Raw genomic sequence first — 20,488 nt, forward strand, 5'->3', positions numbered from 1 at the left:
GGGGGCCGGGCCCCGTGTCCCTGTCCCTGCCCTTGGGCAGGCCGCCTCGCGCGGTCACCTCTGCAGTGCCCAGCCCCTCACCCTTCCCACCCCTCCTCCTTTTTCTCCGTACAGGTCCAGCATGCCAGCAAACAGATCACAGCAGAGAAGCAGTACAAGGGCATCATCGACTGCATAGTCCGCATCCCCAAGGAGCAAGGCATCATCTCCTTCTGGAGAGGCAACTTGGCCAATGTCATCCGGTACTTCCCCACTCAGGCCCTCAACTTCGCCTTCAAGGACAAGTACAAGCAGATCTTCCTGGGGGGAGTGGACAGGCACAAGCAGTTCTGGCGCTACTTCGCAGGGAACCTGGCATCTGGGGGTGCCGCGGGAGCCACCTCCCTCTGCTTCGTCTACCCGCTGGATTTTGCCAGGACCCGGCTGGCAGCTGATGTGGGCAAAGGAGCTAGTGAGAGGGAGTTCACTGGGCTGGGCGACTGCATTGTCAAGATTTTCAAGTCTGATGGCTTGAGGGGCCTGTACCAAGGGTTCAGCGTGTCTGTCCAGGGCATCATCATCTACAGAGCGGCCTATTTTGGGGTTTACGACACGGCCAAGGGTAAGAAGTGCATGGAGAATTGACTGCAAGGAAAGGGCCAGTTCAGTAAAGACACTGCAGGGCACATGATGGTACAGGGACAAGCAGGGCTTGGCTTGGCACCAGTTCAGGGTGGTTGTGCTGTAATATGCCCAGGTGTTTCTGAAATGCATTCCTGTTTTCCTCAGCTTGCTGCTCTGAGCAGCCAAAAAACCTTGGGTTTGCCAAGTTTCTTTGGACACTTTCTATTTTTTCCTGTGTTAAGGCTTGTGCAGATGGGCATGTATGGTAGCTTGTTATTTGCTGTCACTTTTGACAAGCCTGAGAGTTCTACAGGAGAGACTTTTCGGTCAGGGGGCATGAAGAGGTCTTAGATACCAAAATCCAACAGTCCTAGAGACTTGTTTCACTCATAGTGCCCATTAATAGTCAGAAACGGATGAAGGGAGAAGTTGCAGTCTTGATTGAGTTGATTGACTCCTTGGGTTGGCATGTGATTGTTCCATCCACAGCCATCTTTCTGACAACGTGTCTCTCTGTACTGACTTTCCTCATTTGTTCTTGATGACAGGTATGTTGCCTGATCCAAAGAATGTGCATATCATAGTGAGCTGGATGATTGCCCAGACTGTCACTGCGGTAGCAGGGCTGGTTTCTTATCCTTTTGATACTGTGCGACGTAGGATGATGATGCAGTCGGGACGAAAGGGAGGTAAGGACAAGTGCTTCTATGATGTTCTGGCAGCAGAAAGTATCTTCTCATTGAGATATGATGGGACATGCTTGGGTACTTCCTGTCTTATGGCAAGCAAATGACCTTCTCATTGGGAATCTTAAAAAAAAGCTATGGGAAACAATGCTGGCTATTTCTGTCATGTTGACTTAAGAGGCAGAGAGCTGATTTGGTTGGATTTCCATGTGGAGAATTAATTACTCTTCATGAGTCTGATTACCTAATTTAAAATTCTTGGCTATACTTTGCTTATTCCTTGTCACTTAAAATATATGGAAGTGGAAACAGACTTGCTGTATAGCTTCAATTTTTCTGACCTTTATGTCTGTTTCCACAGCTGACATTATGTACAAGGGCACAATTGATTGCTGGAAGAAGATAGCTAAAGATGAAGGAAGCAAAGCGTTCTTCAAAGGAGCCTGGTCGAATGTGTTGAGAGGCATGGGCGGAGCTTTTGTATTGGTACTTTATGATGAAATCAAGAAATATGTCTAAACCAACATCATCATGTAGTTCAATTGTTCTCAATCAACTTTTTTTAAAAACTATATGCTATTGTGATGTAATGGACAACAAAATATTTCCTAGGGAAACAGAATAAAATTGGAGTAATATATCTGTTTGAGATGAGGATGCATCAATTTAAAAAATTGTCCACTACGTCATAGTTAATTTTGTATGAAAATTCCTCCAACATTTGTATTGGAACCTGTGTATATATTATACGTCAAATTTCGGTAATACATTTTGTCTAGAGACAAGACTTAAGTTGTCTATACCTAGTTTAAAATATAATATTGTGAATTCTTGATAGGTACTTCTGAAGATCTCGCTCTGTTGTACTAAGTGATGTCTCTAGCTACCCAACAGTGTGATGACATTTATAACATGAATTAAAGTCATGTTTTCTTCTAAAGTGGTATTTTCTAAAGCAGTATTTTCTAATATGATATTGAGTGAAAATTGTCTGAAAATATAAGCTATACTAAAGTACCAGGCTGAGTTCCTAACTGCAGCCTCTTCACTGACAAATTTCTACAATCATGTGGTTGAAACCATAATCTGATTTTTCAAAGATCCTTTGCAAGATATGGAAATAGTGTTTCAAAAATTCCGTGTATCTTCACAAAGCAAAAAGTTGTCTGCACTGATGTTCAATTGAACTAAAACTGAAATAATGAAATAAATTAATATATTAATGAACTTTTTCTTGTTTTTTTTTTATTACACTGTAGACATTTCAAGTGTGTCCTGTTTTTAGTACACTGTAGACATTTCAAGTGTGTCCTTTAAGGTGATGTGCTAATTAGCACACTTGGTGACTGTCTGGTACTGCCCTAAGCCTCTTGAAAGTTTTTCATTAGAGCTTCAGGTGGGTGGACTGGTTATTGGTAGTTCTGCAATGGCAAAGCCAGTGGATTCAGCTGGAGGGTACTACAGCTAGTTGTCTTACAGGTAAAATCATTATCAACTTGAGCTATTAATTACCAAGGAGATCAGAACAGGGTTATTAAACTTTAGCTGCTGCATGGTCGTAGCCTCACTGAAGAACAGGCTCTAATTAGGTGGGGGGGGTGAGGTGCCCATTTCAGTGGTTCACTGACTACAACATAAACACGTTTGCCATGTATCCACCTAGGAAAAGGGGAGGACTAAGAAAGTAATACTCAGATAAGCTTTTATTTCAGCTACATCTTTTATGTCATATGTATGCCTCCCAGTTATCCCTTTTCTAGGTTTTAAATGAATTGGTCAGATGCAGGTAGTCCTAGCTCTCTGTCACTTAGCATGAGATGGGCTCTGTGTCTGCTATAGATGCTGACCATCAGCACTGTCTCCCTGAAGCAACACAAGCTACTGAAACAGTATCTGGAAGAAACATCTGTCTACCTGAAGAGGTGAAACATTTGGGAAAAATTTGTCCAAACCTGATAGTCTAGTTTTAAATAACCTACTTTTGTCTTATGAAAAGAGCATCTCTTTCATTCAGCCTGGCTTGATTTGTTTCATGTCTCTTCTTTCATGGACAGTATCTTAACAGTTGCTTCTCTAGACACTTGATCTCTTTTCCTCTATGTAGTAAATAACCAGAGTTGCAACCTACTGAACCATGTTTGGGAAGAAAATCTTTCTACTGTTTTTCAAGTGCTTATTGCAGTAGTCTGATTTAAAAGCTTTACCTGCCTGCTACTGCCCTTTCTCTTAATTTCTCCTTCCTCCACCCAGTCCTTAGAAGCCTGCTAACATGCTGCAACTATTCCTTTCATGTTTACCTTCCTGACAAAGTTGCATGTGGCATTTGGATGTCTCAGGGAAGATCTGAGTTTGGCTACAAAGAGACCAGAGATAATGACAGATTGTAATCTGCAGAGGTAGGAAGCCTTGGGGGGGAAGGGTATGCTTGAATGAGCAGTAAGAGAATTAAGACTAAGCAAGAGAAACTTCAGATGAGTGTAAATGAAGGAAGTTATGTTCCAGAAGAAAAGGTAAAAAGCAAAGGGGGAGTAAAGGCTATTGAAAAGGAGAGAGGAATATCAATGCCAGAAAATTCCACTGGTGGAAGAGACAATACATGAAATACGTATGAAAACCACAGGCAAATGGCTCCTTATTCCTGCTTGAACGCTGATGTGCACACCCTGTAGCAGGTCCCAGTCAGTACTCTCTATAAGGATACTTAGGGTTGGAGTTTGAACCTGTCCATGAAACAACCGTTCACCTGAAAGCTGCTCTCAGCAACACCCAGCCTAATGCTTGCTGGAAGTATAGCCTAAAATTCATCTGCCAGCTCTGCAAAGCTGGAAAACAAATGACTTTGACAGTCTAACTGCTAATTGAACCCCAGTCAGATGAACCTCAGTTACCACAGATGATACCACTGCCCCAAAACTTTTCACCTTTGCAATGTGCAGGAAAAAGCCTGTGTCAACACCAATATTCCCTTACATCACACACCTGAATATGGGGGCACCTGCCCTCAACAGCCCAGTAATATATCCTATGAATATAGGAAGACAAAGCTCACCTACCATCCAGCATATACTGTACTACCCAGCTCTGACAGGATGCTCACCTGGGGAGGGAACTGAGGTACACTGATCATTTAGATAAAGAAGAGGTTAGGAAATTCAGGTGGGTCTGCAAGATAAAGCTGTCTCTAAAGAGCATAGCCTGGTGCAGAGAGGAGGAGGGGGAGAATCTGTGACAGAAGATTGAGCCTCCCCTACCTTTCTGGAGATGATGACCTCCACTCTCTGCCCTACATTTGTCATGGAAGGAGCAGCCATCACTTCTTTAAAAGCCACAGAGAAGAGTTTAAGACATGGTGAGAAGCATAGCAGGAGAAAAAAACCTCACTATATTGTTGCAAAGAACAGAAGAACACTCCATCTGCAGGAATGCCACAGTTGCGGTTGCTGGGTAATCTCAGCAGGAGATGGAAGTGCCACTAGCCAACCTAAGATGCCAGGGAAAGACATATCATGCCACAGGTGGCAAATCTCAGCCACCTGTGTGTTCTCCTTGTGAAGTCCCTCTTGCTTTAAAACAGCAAAAATCTCTCAATAGCATGTTCTAGTCCTAAGAACCACTGTGTGGAGAGAGCAGAGTCCTATCATTTTTGCTCCAAGCTCTGACCACATGTAATAAAGACTTTGGTACACAAGCAGACCCCAGAACAAAACATCATGAAAAACAGCATTTTAGGACTCTGCAGTGAATAACAGGTAGTCCTAGGAGCAGAAGTGACAGCTACAAGGATCAATGTCACCAAATCCCATCTCATCTTGGTCAGGGAGGAAAGTTACCAGGAAACATACAGCAGCTTTTTTGACCAAGGCATTAGAACCATGCATCCTGCAGACAAACCAAATCAGAACTGCAAGCATTAGCAATCCCTGCTGACATCTGAAACAATATGACCCCAACATAAGTTCAGTTCTGGAAGATAGCTCCAGATGCAGCTCTTATTTCAATGTTTCTCACTCACCAGGTGGAAATGGTGTGGTTCATCCACTAGTTAGTTCAAGATTTTGGGCAGCTAAAGATCACAAAGATTGCACCAGATGCTCAGTGTATTTGGCTCGTAAGATACACCACTTCCAAACACAGGGAGCCTTCCCCCTCTTTTTCTTGTTGATATCGCAGTGGAAATACCCATCATCGCCTACACACGATGCACATGATTGCACACCTAGACTTGATGTACCTCACAGCGCTCACCTCCACCACACTCAGGTGCAGACTGTGCTCCAGAGAAATGCACCACCTCTCACCTATCAGATGACTCAATGAACACCCCAGGCTGGGAAGGCAGGAGGTTATTTTTGTCTAATGACCATGGAGAAAAAGGAACATCACTGGGATAAAAATGTTACTGGTAACCTGTTAGAAGGAAGAGTCTCAGGCTTTCTTCAGGGCTTTATCCTGCAACTCATTAGATGACAATCAAGAAAATACAGTCCAATGCAAAGTCTACATATATCTTGGGAGACAAATCCAGCCAGCCATTTGATTCAGGACAATCAAACAAACCGTTATCTGAGTGGCAGGATGACAGCAGGGGTAGCTCAGAATCTTCAGTGAAGACTGCAAGGAACCCGATAGGAGACAGGCTCTGGCACAGGGGAAAGTCTATACGTTCTATATAAGGAATGGCCTGGTGTGGTTCTTCCAAATTACCTTAAATCCTTTAGGTTTGCTGGGATTAAAACTTGAGTTTTAAAGTACTCAATAGTCTGCTTGGGAAAATGCTCTTCACATGTATCCCTGTATGGATGTGTGACACCACGACTCCCTGTTGCTCTCATATAGTCAGTGATCTGAGTCAGTGTCTTCTTTAAGACTTTCAGTATTGTAGACAGACTACACAGCAGAACCCTATTCTGGAAGAACTGGAGCTCACAATGAGGTAGGGACACAACGGAGACATCACAGGACATTTCTCAGAGTAGTGAAAGTGACATGGCAAGTGCTGTCACTCAAGCTAGCAATCATGTCACATCAGCAGGGAGATTGGCTCCTGCCTGAAACTGTGTCAGACAAGTGTGGCAGTTCCCTTTAAGGAGGGAGCAAAGCAGCTTACACTTTTCTTTCATATAGATCTTCTGGAGAGAGGAAAAAAAAGATAACATAAAAGTGGTAGCTTACAAAAAAAAGACAGAAAACAAGTCTATTAGAAGCAGATTTATAAAATATTGATGATATTATCTAACTTAATGAGGACTTGTCAATATGTCTTCCTTTAAAAAAGCCACACCAAAGCCACTGACAGGTAAAAGTATATCAGCAGATGAACGGACTCTGCATTTTCCTCCACTACATGTAGTACAAAATACTCCTCCCATGTTTTCCTTTGCACTTTAATACCAACTATAAAATTCTGAAAGAAGCCACTGCAATGACAATTATTTTATTTATAGTTTACAAAAATGACATACAAAATTGACAGTCTTTCATAGCAAAGTTAAATAACCATGAAACGATTAAAAGTAATCAATTTTGTAAATTCCTTCACAGAAAAAAGATTATCATATGAACATTGAAAGTATTTTGAAGTCTGACCTTGATATTCACATTCAAGGACAAAAAAAAAGTAAATCTTTAAATAGTAAATAATTTTGATTAGTACAATAGTACAAATAAATACAGCAGCACTAGTCAAAAAAAGCTCCTTGCAGTCCCTATCAATGAATAATAATTACAACAAAAATCTGTTTGCCACAATGCTGCTTAAGGTTAAAAGTTCAAATATTGCCCAAGAGCTAAATTTGATCCGCAGGTCACCAGGTGCAGAAGCTCTGCCAAACTATCACACAGGACCAAGTAAAAAGTTTGTTACAATGCAGAACACCTGAAAGCCTAAGCCCTCATGCAAGCACAAGCAGAGAATATTAAACTTTCCTTTTTATACAGCTGAGACCCAGCACTAGTGAATACAGCTTTTTTTCTTTATACATGATACAAAGAGATTTCCTGTATCTCCTGGGAAGAAGCTGGGGAAGCAAGCAGGGTTCCAGCAATATCCATGGATACTGGCATCACAATTTATGCTCTTTTAAGACTACTGTCCTACAAAATAAGCTCACTGAAAGTTTGCCTTTACATATAGAAATAAAGCATACCACCTATCTGCAATTACCAATTCCATTACATTTTGCTCCCCTGGTAAATGCATGTTGCTGCCGAAGCTTAGCTGATACATATGACAAATATTTGGTACCAACATGACATTAAAAAACAAGAAATACCGATCGTTTTCTATTTTCCATTGTTTTGTTTGTCTGTTTGCTAAATGCTGGTTAGTGGTCACTCTCAAAATCATATTTTCTTTTCCTGAAGCTCAGGTTTCTATCTCCCCACCAAGACAGGCAAGGATCTGCAGAAGCATGGTCATGAAATATTTCCTTGCTTAGTATTCTCCAGCTTGAGAGGTAACTAAAACTTACTCTCATTTAGAGTGTATCTGAAACCGTTGCTCATTTCAGTTTTTACTCTTGTTCAAATAGTATTAGATGCTTCTTTCCTAAACAAAGGTCCCAATATAACTTGCAAAAGTCTTTTAAATCTGGAAGAGACACAGCTTCGAGTACAAAACAAAGTTCAACACCCTGGAGTGCAAGAGTGGCAGAACATATCCTGCAGCCTTGGCATTCTAGTTAACCACAGAGTAACACAATCTGCTTTTCACCCTTTCATGCTGCTGTAAAAAGAAGATTCTTTCAGTCATAAGAACATGACCCACAATGTTCAAAAGGCTTACCTAAAGCCAGGATGAAAAACAGACACTCTAGGAATAAAGCAAATGCTTATGAGTTTAATGCAATATTTGAAAATACTATTTTAAAGATTTTCTTTCCATTTTGCTCCTATAGTGCAGCGATTCTGTCCTTTCATGTTATGGATACAAATTCCACTTACATTTTGAGAATAAAATAATAATTTCCATTTAACTTGTCCATTTAAATACTTCCTTCTCTTTCCTAAGTTCTTCCTTTCATGTAAAACACTGACGTGAAAAGTGTCCACTTAAAACCACTTTATAAGCAATTATAACATATGCAATGTATTTTTATCACTGAACAGTGCAGAAAATATTTTTGCACATAGAAATTACAAAAGCACTAAAAATAGAAATTGGAGGATCATCTCAGAATGCGAGGCAAAGAACACACTCATAACCAAGCAGCATGGACATTAGAGGCTTTAGGTCTCTGTAGTGCCCCACTGGCGGAATCGGACACAGGATTTTCGTTCCTCTGGCTCCTTGTACTTGGTACTGTCGATGCTCTTGAAGTGCCTCCTGTTAACACAAACACACACACAAAAAGAGTGAGAAAGCTGATGCTTGGTAGAACAGAAAACTACATGCTATATTAGCACTGCAGCACTCATCACCATAGTTTTCAGAAAAAAACCCCAAATCACAGTAAGTTGAATACAAACCCAAAATGTTAGAGTTGTTTGTTACAACAAAGAGTTCAAGCTTGTGCCATAGTGCTGTGGTTCTTTACTTGACATGTGACATCTATGGGGACATGTGATCTACTTCCAAATATCACACACACAATTTCTAAAAGAAACAAGGTTACCATCAGTAGATTTACATTTTCTGAATGAGAATTTGCACTTTCTTTGGGGTTTTTGTGGGGTTGGGTTTTTGTGCCTTTTTTCTTCTTCTCTCTCTTCTCCTTCCAATAAAGGGTACTGCCAAAATGAGCAATACTTCTTTACAACAGGGATTTTTTTACTTTCTTGGAAAAGATGATTAACAAGACAATTTATTAGAGATTTATGATGGTAATTAATTCATGTGGTTGCCACACACTTGATATGACTAAAAAAAATCACTTTATTTGTGTGATAAATGATCAGCCTCAGGAAGACAGATGAAGGAGCTTCTTTGCTATTCTTAGCACTAAGTGCTTCACAATTCTCAATTATATAAAGATAAACACATGCAAAGAAATCCAAGAATCTGGAACTTCAAAGTACTTACTTGAAGGACTAAGCTGGCTGAAAGCAGACTTTCCTCTTCTTACAGATGGTGAAGAACTTAGGTAACTCATCTGGCGCTGATAATCCATCAGCTGCTCAGAACGCCTCATACCAGCTGTTGGTTTCACTGCTTCCAGTCTTTTCAGGAAAGCCTTAAGATCAAAGAAAAATATCATTGAGAAAGAATGAATAAATAAGAAGCTCCAAAACAAACACCCACAAATGATTTTTCACTTGACCCGAAAAAAAATGCTCAAATTTTTAGCACTGCCCACAGGATCTCTTCCACTGACGATCAGCACAGGCTGTTCTGCTCACGCTGAATTCTCTGCTCCGTGTTGCCAGATGACACAAACGCTAACCGTCCCTTACACAACCTCACTTCTGTGTGGAGTACATCTTTAGTACCCCATACTCCTCTGTACTATATGGTAACTATGGTAACTTGAAACTATTGCCAAACTAATGTGAATACAGGTGAGCTGTGCTCTTCTAATCCTACCTCTGGTTACTCCTCTCTTCTAAGTTTCTAGAAGGATGAGAAATTCTTTTTTTTTTTTTTAATGTTTGCTTTGCAAACATTCTTATACCATTTTACATTGCCCTCCAGGATCCCCATAGAGACCTAAAATCTGTGTCAAAAGAAAAGCACAAAACATCCACTGGGCACTGTTTTATCTGTAACGAAATTTTAAGAAATTCTAGTTTAAATTGTTATAGACATAATATCATCTTGTTGAAATTACCCCTGGCAATCATGCACCAAACATTAAATTACAACAGCTACTTACACAGTATTTGTAAGATACAGTTTCCCATTCTACATAATAAGCTCTACTTGAAACAGGATCTGTTGATTTAAGAAATTTCTATAATCTAAAAAAACAATCTGATGGCAGGATAAATCTGGAAGTACCCAGCTACATGCAACTTCCAACCAACTTCACATATTTAATAATACTTTGCCTCCAGTGATTGCCTTGCATAGATCTATACATTCTCTCCACTAATTAATTCATTTGATGACCTACAAACATTTGGCAATAACTCTCACCAGAAATGCTTGTTTCATGACATGCATTCTATCAAAGAGGGACAATGCAAACTGTGATCCAGTGTCTGAAGTCTCCAAAGTACTAAAAGTACCTCTGCTAATAAGGATGTATTGTCTGGATGCACTTATATGGGTAGAAGTCAAGAATCTGTCTGTATAGCCATTAAACTGCACTTTGTATGAAATGATCATTCTTCCCCACTCCGAATCAGGCACCGATTTATTTTTTAGTAGAATAAAAAAGATTTACAGAAAGTGATTTAGGATATAGTATTCAAAGGATGTCAGTTACCATTGTCTAGCTGTAATAGGAATCTACAGACTCTTGGTAGTTTATACATGGGCACTGGAAACCTGCACAGAAGAGAAGGGACAACAGATTTTGGCTCAGGCGCATGTCACAGGCGCTTGCATCAAGTGCCAGTCAGCTCATCGTCAAGTGGAAATACCTAAGTAAGCAAAAGTCAAAGGAAGGACTTCAGCTAGAAATAGCTCTTCGTTAAAGCCAATTGCAAAACACAAACTGGTAGACTTGCGAATAAAATGTTGGCTAAAACATTTAGAGACAACTCCATCTGCACCTCCTAATACAACTGCATTCATTTAGACTTGCAGAGATCACTTATTTACCTTCAAGATTAAAAATGGAAGCTCTCAATACATTCAATCTGATCACAAATGAATCAGGTAAATTGTCAGAAGTGACCTCCCTATGAGAGTTGAACACGTTTTAGGTCTGAACTCCAGCTGTAACACCCTCACAGAATTTGCACACCTTAACACTGCAGTCATTTCAAGCTTGATTCTGACCATGCGGTATTTATATATGCCCACTTTATTCAAGCTCAAATACAATTTTCTGCTTTTGCTTCTATGCCTCCATGTTGACAAGTTCCAAGTCCCCATTACTAAGGCAAAAAGAGACCCCTCTCAGTACTAGAACACTACTTTTTGAACAGGTTCCTCATTGGACTTCATACGGTCCTGAGCTACAGAAAGAGCAGATATAGTTTCTGTGGTGCTCAAGAGTTGCAAGAAAAGCTCCTCTGGAGAATGAGGGAGCAGCTCCAGTGGTTCCCTTGCCCTCTGCTGCAAATCGTACCAAGGGCACGTTAACTTACATGCTATTTGCAGCCATGGATTTTGCAGTCTGGAGAAGGGCCTGCTGCATGCAGAAATGAACTCATCAGCACACTGAAATGGCAGTTCTGACCTACTAAACCTGTAACCCGGAACTAATCCCTCTCTTATGGGTTTATTTCCAACCCTACAATCTTGAGGTCTTCAACCAAGAAATTACCTTGTACAATGGTACAAGGATCTTAAACAAATGATTTATATGTATAACTGAAAAAGAACCACTAATTCTTTCATTATGCTCTCCTTTTGAAAAATGGACTGAAAAACACTGCCACTTTCTTTGTACTTTTGAAGTGCTAAATCTCTGCAGCCTTAATCCTGCACCACTAGAGTAAAAAAAAATTTCAAGACTGATCTTGATAACTAAAGAATCAGATCACATAACATGATACAGGTGTTCAGAACCAAATACATGTTCCCTATCAGATTTAAGTAATTAAAAAAAAAGGGAGTAACAGACACTAATGGCAGGAATGTCACTAGCTGCTCTAAATTACATTGTATATCCTCAGAGCTCTTGATTGAAGCTCAATACATATATCGTACCATTGATGACAAAAGGCTTGGCAAAAGCCTCCCAAGGCTTCTATTTATCCCTTCTTCTTTTATTTTATTATAATACTGAGTTTACAATAGAAATGGAATAATAATATTAGAAAAAAAAATTAAAGCATGTTTTCCTGCACGATTACCTTCTAGGAATAGTATAATCCTTTATAAACCAAAGCATCTGGTCATAGATTAGTATCTATGAAGACACTAAAACACATATTGCGAATGACAGAAGAAAATGCCAAATTGCCAACTGGAGAACAAAGGAACCTGACACTGTATCAAAAGATTGCTGCTATACAATGGGCCAAGATAAATCCTGCCAATTCAACTTTGGGCATATTAGGAGAGCACTAAAGCTAATTCTAGTATTCTCTGTCAGAAAAAATAAAATAAAAAAAAAAGTACAGTTTTCTGCAGCTTTGTTGAAAAGAAAAAGAAAACACTGAAAATGCAGCACTCCCCTAAACTTGAGTTCAGAGAGAAGGTAAAAAAAATGTTATTTGTTTCACTTTGCCTTTTAAATGCATGAGGGCTTCAGTTTCACCTCCTCTGAATCCTAACCAACTGGCTAGTGTGTCTTGACAGCTGTTCAGATTTATTTATATTATGCCTCCTCTAATGTCAGTGATGTTAGTGACCACACTATCCTTTTGCAGAGACCAGTTGGGGAAGGGCAAGTACCTAACACTGCATTCAAGGACAGCCTTCTTTTCTTATCAAGACAAGTATTTGTAATTTTCTTCAATTGCCAGTGGCATTAACTCAAAGCTCTTTATCTACAGAAAAGTCTTTTAAACTTAGCAGCTATCTAGTTTTTTATGTGGCTGGCCCCACCATGAAGAAAGTAGGCTAAGAGTACAAGAAACCCCCCCCAAAAATCTGAGCCGTGTGAAAAATAATCAAGACTGATGTTCTCAGTCTCAAGGAGTAGTCCTTGGGGACAGGACAAAGGGAAGGCAGAGAAAAAGCAGTGCAGAAAACATCAAAGGAGGAAAGTACCAGGTGCCAAAGCACAACCCTGATGGACTAGAGCCCTTCCCATCCTGTTTCTTTCCATGTCTAGAATTTCTCTCCCTGGTATGACATGGATGCCAGGGCAGGCACAATGCAGCACAAAACTGAAGGCTGTGGCTCAAGATAAGGTACATTCTTTGCATGTCATGGCAGCCAGCTAGGGCATGGCCAGAGGCACCATCCCTCCCTTGCCCTTTTCTCTCCACTCAATTACTGCAGCCCATCAGCACCATTAAATCGAGCTGAGACAAATGAATATACATCCATTTATAACTGTATATTACTTGCATGGCTAAAGCAGGTTCATGTTTTCCAGCAAGACAAAGGCAGCCCAGTCTGTGAGAAAAGGGAAACAGTTCTGCTGAAGGACTTTTCTGCTGGTAGAAGCCACAATGATTAGAACAAACGGTGGAGAGAAGCGTTACTCATATCTGCAGCACAGATGACTGAGGGAACCAAGTAGGTGAGAAGTGAAAGATAGCCCTTGCAGAGAAACACAGTGATTTGTTTTATTTGTCTGGGAGGGTGACTGTGCAGGAACTGGGATCCGAGCTGGATCTATGGGGCTTAGGGTACATTGTGGGGTAGTATGAAGTGGGGGAATTAGCAACATGGATGTTACGTGCAGTGAGTTGTAACAGCTTGGGGTAGGAAAAACGGACAGGGATACATGGAAAGACCAAATAACCACAGGAAAGAACACCACCCTCATCCTTCTTGATCTAAGGTTTGAGAACTGCTGTCCCAGACCTGCTGAAATCTTCAGTGAACTTCCAGTATCAACTCAAAAGGTCACTTGTTCCCTAAGAACACAGCACCTTAGCTTACCAAGGTCATCTAACACCCAAATCTTCGTCAGAATTAATAAAAATGATTGAAAAAAAACAACAAAAACCAACAGAGATATGAATTACTTCTACATCCAGATGAAGAATGGTGCTGTGGCTGCAAATCTATATTTTGAGGTCCCAAGGTCCCCAAACACCCACCTGTATATAGGGTTTTCCATCACGCAATAAACCATTAAAAGTTTAAATTGTGTGTAGTGTCAGGTTCATGAAGCTGAGTATCTTATTTACATTGTCAGAAATAATTCTTAGTATGTCATATATGCAGACATGGGAAAAGAGTTACACATCAGTCATGCTTCTGTCCCTTTTCACTGGAGAGGAGATGAGGCTGAGAGTATCTTCAAACACAAGTGTAGAACCTTTTCTGAAGCAGCAGCATCCTCTATCGGCAGGAGATGCACTTGCTAGCTCAGAGAAGCAATCAGAAGCAGGTTCCACTCAGTAAAGCACAAAGCCAGCAAGTACAAAACTCTAAAATTAGCAGCTATCACTTTGCTAGCTGTGCTTTGTCAGTAAACTGCTAATCACTACCTTATAACTATTGTTCTTCAGAGGAGTGTACCTTTTTTTTCCATCATGGCTCTTTCTAGCAGAGGCTGTAGCAGGAACATGTATTCCCTCTACCTCCTTGCCCCCTTTCACAAAGCTAGAGAGCACCAAACCACTCCAATGTCCTAATATTTTGATTACTTTCTCTACACCACCTCTGATGCCAAGCGCCTGTACCAGAAATCAAGCTGTCTTTGTGGTAACAGTAAATATAGGCATCACTCCAAGAATGTTCCAGTGGAACAAGTGAAAGTTGTCCCTAGACAAGTTATTAACTTCAGGACAAGAAATTATAACGCAGTAATCCAGCAGGGAAAAAAAAAAATCCTGCATCAAAACTTTAACTCCCTGCACAGAGGACTGTTGTAAATTCCTATTCTTGAATTCTTTACAAAAGCCCATGTCCTTCTAACAAACATTTCACAAAGGTGTAGAATGAAGCATATCTCCTATGCACGACCTCAGGCCTTGTACTACAGAGGGAAAAATAAAATTCTTGTCAAGTAACACAAGAAAGACTGAGGATGAAGTTCCATGGAATTCTAGCTCTTCCATCTACAAAGGTGAAGAAAGCTGCTGACCAGAAGAAAACAACAAGCTCAGAAAGCACACACTTTTTTAGCTACATGAAGTAAAAAACACCTCATCAATGGGCAGGGTGGGGCAGCTCCATCCCGTCCATTTTCTGAGAAAAGCATGCCACAGTTGTAATACCAAAAGGGAGTGCTAAGAAAAAATCAGTATGTTGCAACTGTGATGCTCTAGGTGCACATACGTTTAAAATAGAATTAAAAAGTAAACAGAATTGCTCAAAAATGATAGCAATATTAAAAAAAACAGAGGCACTGTACTGATGAATCACTCTTCCAAAAAGGAAAGAGAACATATCTCCCTGAGTCTGGGGAAAAAAGACTAAGCCAAATATTTTTATAGTCTAAGATAGCACGATGTCCTAACATAAATTCTAAGGAATGTTTCTGATGTCAAACATGTCCACTCATGTGGCTGATGACAACAACTAAAGCGTAAATGAAAGGTTTTTTGGTTTTTTTTTTGACTACAAGCAACCACCTAACCTAATTAAGCTCCAACACGTACTAAACCAGCAATGTGTGAAATGACTAAATGTACTTAGGCTGGCTGATTTTTTTATCCAGACAAGACATTTTTGGACATAATATTGGAATATATCATATGAGAAAAGGTCTGTGGCTTTGAGTAAACAGAAGTGTATTGTAAAGCATCATCTACGTTAATTTATAGTTATCGTCTGTTATGTAGTACAGCATATTACTACTAGATTCTGACTGTAACACAGCACTTCCTCCCCATACCCTAAGAGTATCAAGGTTCACGTGGAAGAGCATCCTGCTTTCAATGTTTTAAATCACCAAAAAACAACAACAAATCCCACAACATATGAAGAAAACCCCCCTATCAATTTAAAACCATGCAAGCCTAAAAAAATTTCTTCCCCAGACAATGAAAAGCATCACACATCTATAAGAAGTATTGATGCCAAATTCATTCAACGTGTGAGGTAAAATGTTCTCGATCAACCGTAGGCTGGTGGAGCTGAGGAGCATGTTTCCTACTTTAAAGTTTTAAGAATTGAGATGTCTGAAAGCTGTAAGAGCTAAAACCTAACTGATTTTCCTGAATAGGTCAGCTAGACCTCTCCACGTTCTATACCAAAGGAAATTGCAACCTATGACTAGACTTCTCCACGTTGAATCTTTATCTATACCAAAGGAAATTGCAACCTATGCTTACACAGAAGAAAAAAGTGAGTAAATTACTTCCACTATAAATTTTCCAGGTATTTTAACTATATTTTATCTCCTTTTCAAACACACTAACAAACTAGGAGATATAAAAATGTCATTACACGTATTACAATTCCATCACTAAAAGTATCTATTCAAACCAGTATTATTTTTGACAACTCTGCCAATATCCTTATGAGTCTGAATTTTTTTTCCACTAAAGTTATTGTGATTGCCTTTACATTCAAATACTGTGACAAGCAGAGGGCTACAAATATTGAAAGAGACTGATTGCTATAAAATGAGTCAAACCCCAAAACTGACATTCACATTGTGTCCTTTGTATTTCAAATACAATGGGTGTAAGGATATTGCACTGATCACTATTATTTGCAAGCCTGTTCTTGAAAGACTAGTAATCATGATGCACAAAGCAGCATGAACAGCCAGACTGCTATCTAAAGTTATGAGTGTGTTACCAGTAATGGTTGTTCCTCTTAAATGAATTATATTGAAGTAGAGCAAACTCATATAAACCAAATTCTATTTTTGCCTGGAAAAGGCATCATCCCCCTCCCCCCCCCAACAATTATGCAAACAGCATAGTAATGGAAATTCACTGCAGACTTACCACAGTAAAGGTCCAAGTGCTGCCTTATCAGTTTTGTAAAAATTTAGCAGTAGCTCGTCTGACAACAGACAGTCCTTTTCAATTTACTGATCCCAAACAGTTCTCAAAACTTACCAGGTTTTCTCTTTCAATTCTTTGCTGCTCCTTTTGCCTGTTGAGGGCACTGTGGTACAATTTAGGAGGCGGTACAGCCGACTTCTTCAACGTGGTGCTTCTTCTTGGCTTTGCAGACTGTCTGGACAGTTCTTTCAGCAACCTTTGGTTTTCCCGATCAATCTGTCTAACTTCTTCATTTGTGAAAGAATAATTTTTTCTTGTTCCTTTAGATGGCTGATCGATGGTTAGTTTTTTTTCTTTTTTCTCCAGCTGTAAGAAAGCTTCAAAATGGCAAAAAGTAAAATGCTCAGATGAAAAACCCAAACCAAACACAAATCTTGCATTCTATCATTAGGATTTATTTACAGACCTGGAAAACCAAGGTACATTTCACCTACACCCACCTGTATTCCCGATTTTTATGCATTTCAGAATTTTTCAGGGATGCTCAGTTGTCCTCAATACATTAATTTTACACAAGTTTCAGCAGAAAAATCAAGTCTGATTTTGGCCTTAGTTAAAACTCATCTGCTTCCTTCTCACTAGGAATCCCACCCTTTTCTCCATTTATGACTGGTAATCCAGGGGAAATGAAGAGATGCAGCAAAACAGTTCTAGGATTCTAACTAGTAACATGAAAGAATCTACACAAAGCACTTGTGCAGAATATATCTGTTACTTAGAAACCAGAATATAAATCAGCCTTATGTGTGCGGTCATTTCTTCTCCATGGTCAGCATTCCTAATCCCTCTTTGACTCTGATCACCCCTGATCTCTACCTTTACCAGTTTGCTCGCCCAACTTTTACACTGGCACAATATGCTTAGACTTCCATCCTCAAACATTTTTGTTGTAGTTACTATAGTACCAGCCATCAGCATATACAATTTTATATCTATATAAATATGCTAACGGGGTTACCACTATACAGCACTAAAGCAACACTGAACATAATTATGGTCACAGTATTTGTGGCACCAATACAAACATCAGAGAAGTTCTCCAAGCAATAGAAAACTCAACTTCAGGAAGCTAAGACTAGAGAACCAAGAATTAAACCCTAAATTACTATTTAGAAATTTGCACATGGAAAGAGATTTAAGCTTTGTCCCAGAGGTATCTAAAGTAACTTTCTCACCTGAGAGGCATAAGAGAAATGATGTTTCAGACAGAAAACTGACACTAGGGAAGCATGACTCAAACACAAAATGCATTTCATGAAGTGACTTTGTTAATTGTTTGCTCCCAAAGCAATCCTTGATGTTGGTGCAGGATTTGCAAAGGGAAAGATGAAAATTAAATTTAATGGATGGAGAGAAATGAGTGAGCATATATAACAGAAGAAAAATTAACAGAGCCTGGCAATTTAGAAAGTAAACACTCAACAAATTAAACCAGAATATGAGGTTTCAAGACAGAAGAACAAAGAATGCACACCACAAGACAGACTCGCACAACTGCAAAGTAAGATAACTGGAAAACTTCACCCTTGGCCAGAGCCAGCTATATTTATTGTAATTCCACTGGAGCTTTGCTACTAACCTACTTCTAAGTCTTTGCTTTCTAAAGCTCTGCAGTAGATGATCTAGCAAGTGTTTTAAGAGCTTTGCTGTCATGGTGTTACCCTGCCAAAGCACTGACAAATAGATGCCTGAAGCTGAGACACAGAGGAGGATGTCTTACCCAAGCCATTCCCCAAATTCCTCAATATCACAGTGCGCCAGAAGATACCTCTCATTCTTACCCCTAAAAGATCCATACAAGTAAAACAAGCATCCAAAGCTGAAGCTTTGAGAAAAGCAGAAAGGAAAATAAAAAAACCCACACAGTCATGCAGTAGTAGTTCCTCAGCAAATGCTTCAAAATCAACAAATTTTTGGCAAGGTATGTCTGAGGCAGCCTTTCAATAGCTTAAAAACCCCAAAGAATGACAAGCATGTTCTTGCTTCAAAACAAAATGAAATGACATCTTTCTTGCATCATTTCAACTGAGTTTATTCCAGAACTGGTGCAAGGAAATACTGCTACTGTCTTTGAGCAACTTAGAAATAGTATGTAGAATTCCAAATCCAGACAGTTAATGAATTTCAAATTCCCTCTGGAAATTAGTAAGTTTGCACCATCAGAACGCTAGCAAATACAGGCAAGAACTTGCCTCTGGGCAGCTCTGACTGTGAGGCTGTCCATATTAGCAAATACTGTTTTACTTCATCAAGAGAAGATGCAAATTGCCTAAAAACTAAGGCAACACAACTAGTGCAGACCAAGCTTGCCAGTCAACAGGTTAATAAAGTATAAATGTCTTCGAAAGCCTCTTTAAAATTTAGTAAGTTATTCTCAAGGGAAAACACCACTTGAGGAGACAAACCTGGGATGAGACTCATCTGGATACACCTAGGAGGAACAAGAACAAATGCACAAAAAATAACTAGAGCCACACAATTCACACAGTAACATCAAGCTGCAGCATACTTCTCAGTAAAAAATAAACCATGTAAAACCAGCACTACAGAACACAGCTGGAATAAAGTAATTTGATCAACCATCTGAAGATGTTTATTGTACATCATGTTCGACCATTTAAAATTTTATTACAAAGCTGTGAAAGATAATCTTTTGCCTTACATCCACAGCATCTCAGGTTACACAAGACTGTACATCCTATGCAAGAGTGGAAATCAGAGTGCAACAAGAGAACAGTTGTTCAGCTCAAGTCTCGATCTAGCTTTGTGGTACCAATGCTATTGGTGATGCAGTCTCTTAGAAGAGACGTATAAGCTTCTGAAAAAAACTGTCAGTGCACATTCCAAACAGTTCTTTACTTTCTCTGAAAGGTGTGAACTAGCTAAATCCCACTTAAAGCAATGGCATTCTGAATGAGGACATTTTTAATTAGAAATACAGGTTTCATGTCTTCACTGGCACATGACTGTTTTAATTCTCTCTAAGGTACGTGGTTGTACTTTGTTCGTGAACATACACCCTTTTGATGAAGCTAAGAACTCTAATCAGTAAAAACAGATTAAAAATGCTTAGAGATAAATAAGCATCAAGGTAATTACTTATCTTTTGACTTGCTTGTTTTTATGGAAAAACCCTTGGCAGCTGTGATGAAAAAAATAAAACCACAGCAATGACATGGAACCAACATCTTTCCCTTTCCCACCAATGCTGGTCAGTAAACGCTTTTAGAAATACTGATTCAAGGAACCCTGCAGCGACCACTCCACTTGGGGCTAGAGGGCACTGTGTTACCTTACCACTGCCCTCTAGGAGGCCTGAGTGACATACAGCTGCTCCAGCACCAATATTTTGCCAGAAGCAACCAGGCAGTTTGTATGAACATGTATCTATGTACATTTCCAGTCATTGCTCTACTGGATACTGCTGCTTAGCTATGCCAGTAAAGCATGACAGAATTTCAGTGACAAACTTAATCTCACCTTCCAGCTTCTTCAGTCACACATCCCCAAACACCCAGGCTTTTCTGTTTTCATTCATTACTTCTTTTATCCTCTTTCCC

At 39.7% G+C, this 20,488-nt stretch overlaps 2 protein-coding genes across 2 annotated transcripts in view; one reads left to right on the forward strand and one right to left on the reverse strand.

The window, feature by feature from the left end:
- Positions 1-114: 114 nt before the first annotated feature.
- LOC103780247 (ADP/ATP translocase 1) lies at positions 115-2,109 on the forward strand (the record flags this gene model as incomplete). The annotated part of the gene is made up of 3 exons (XM_008947906.1): positions 115-601; positions 1,152-1,292; positions 1,651-2,109. Coding segments are annotated over 3 exons (786 nt in total), but the record flags the coding sequence as incomplete, so codon positions are not given.
- A 6,376-nt stretch (positions 2,110-8,485) lies between these two features.
- Positions 8,486-20,488, reverse strand: part of CFAP97 (cilia and flagella associated protein 97) — a 19,250-nt gene continuing 7,247 nt past the window's right edge. Inside the window, exons 3-5 of the mRNA XM_008947907.1 lie at positions 16,983-17,245; positions 9,310-9,460; positions 8,486-8,613 (exon numbers count right to left, since the gene is read on the reverse strand). Coding sequence (XP_008946155.1) covers positions 8,486-8,613; positions 9,310-9,460; positions 16,983-17,245 — 542 coding nt within the window. The remainder of the gene's footprint in view (positions 8,614-9,309; positions 9,461-16,982; positions 17,246-20,488) is intronic.

Source organism: Merops nubicus, unplaced genomic scaffold, assembly GCF_000691845.1.
Source record: "Merops nubicus isolate BGI_N331 unplaced genomic scaffold, ASM69184v1 scaffold39649, whole genome shotgun sequence".
In the NCBI taxonomy this organism is placed as follows: Eukaryota; Metazoa; Chordata; class Aves; order Coraciiformes; family Meropidae; genus Merops; species Merops nubicus.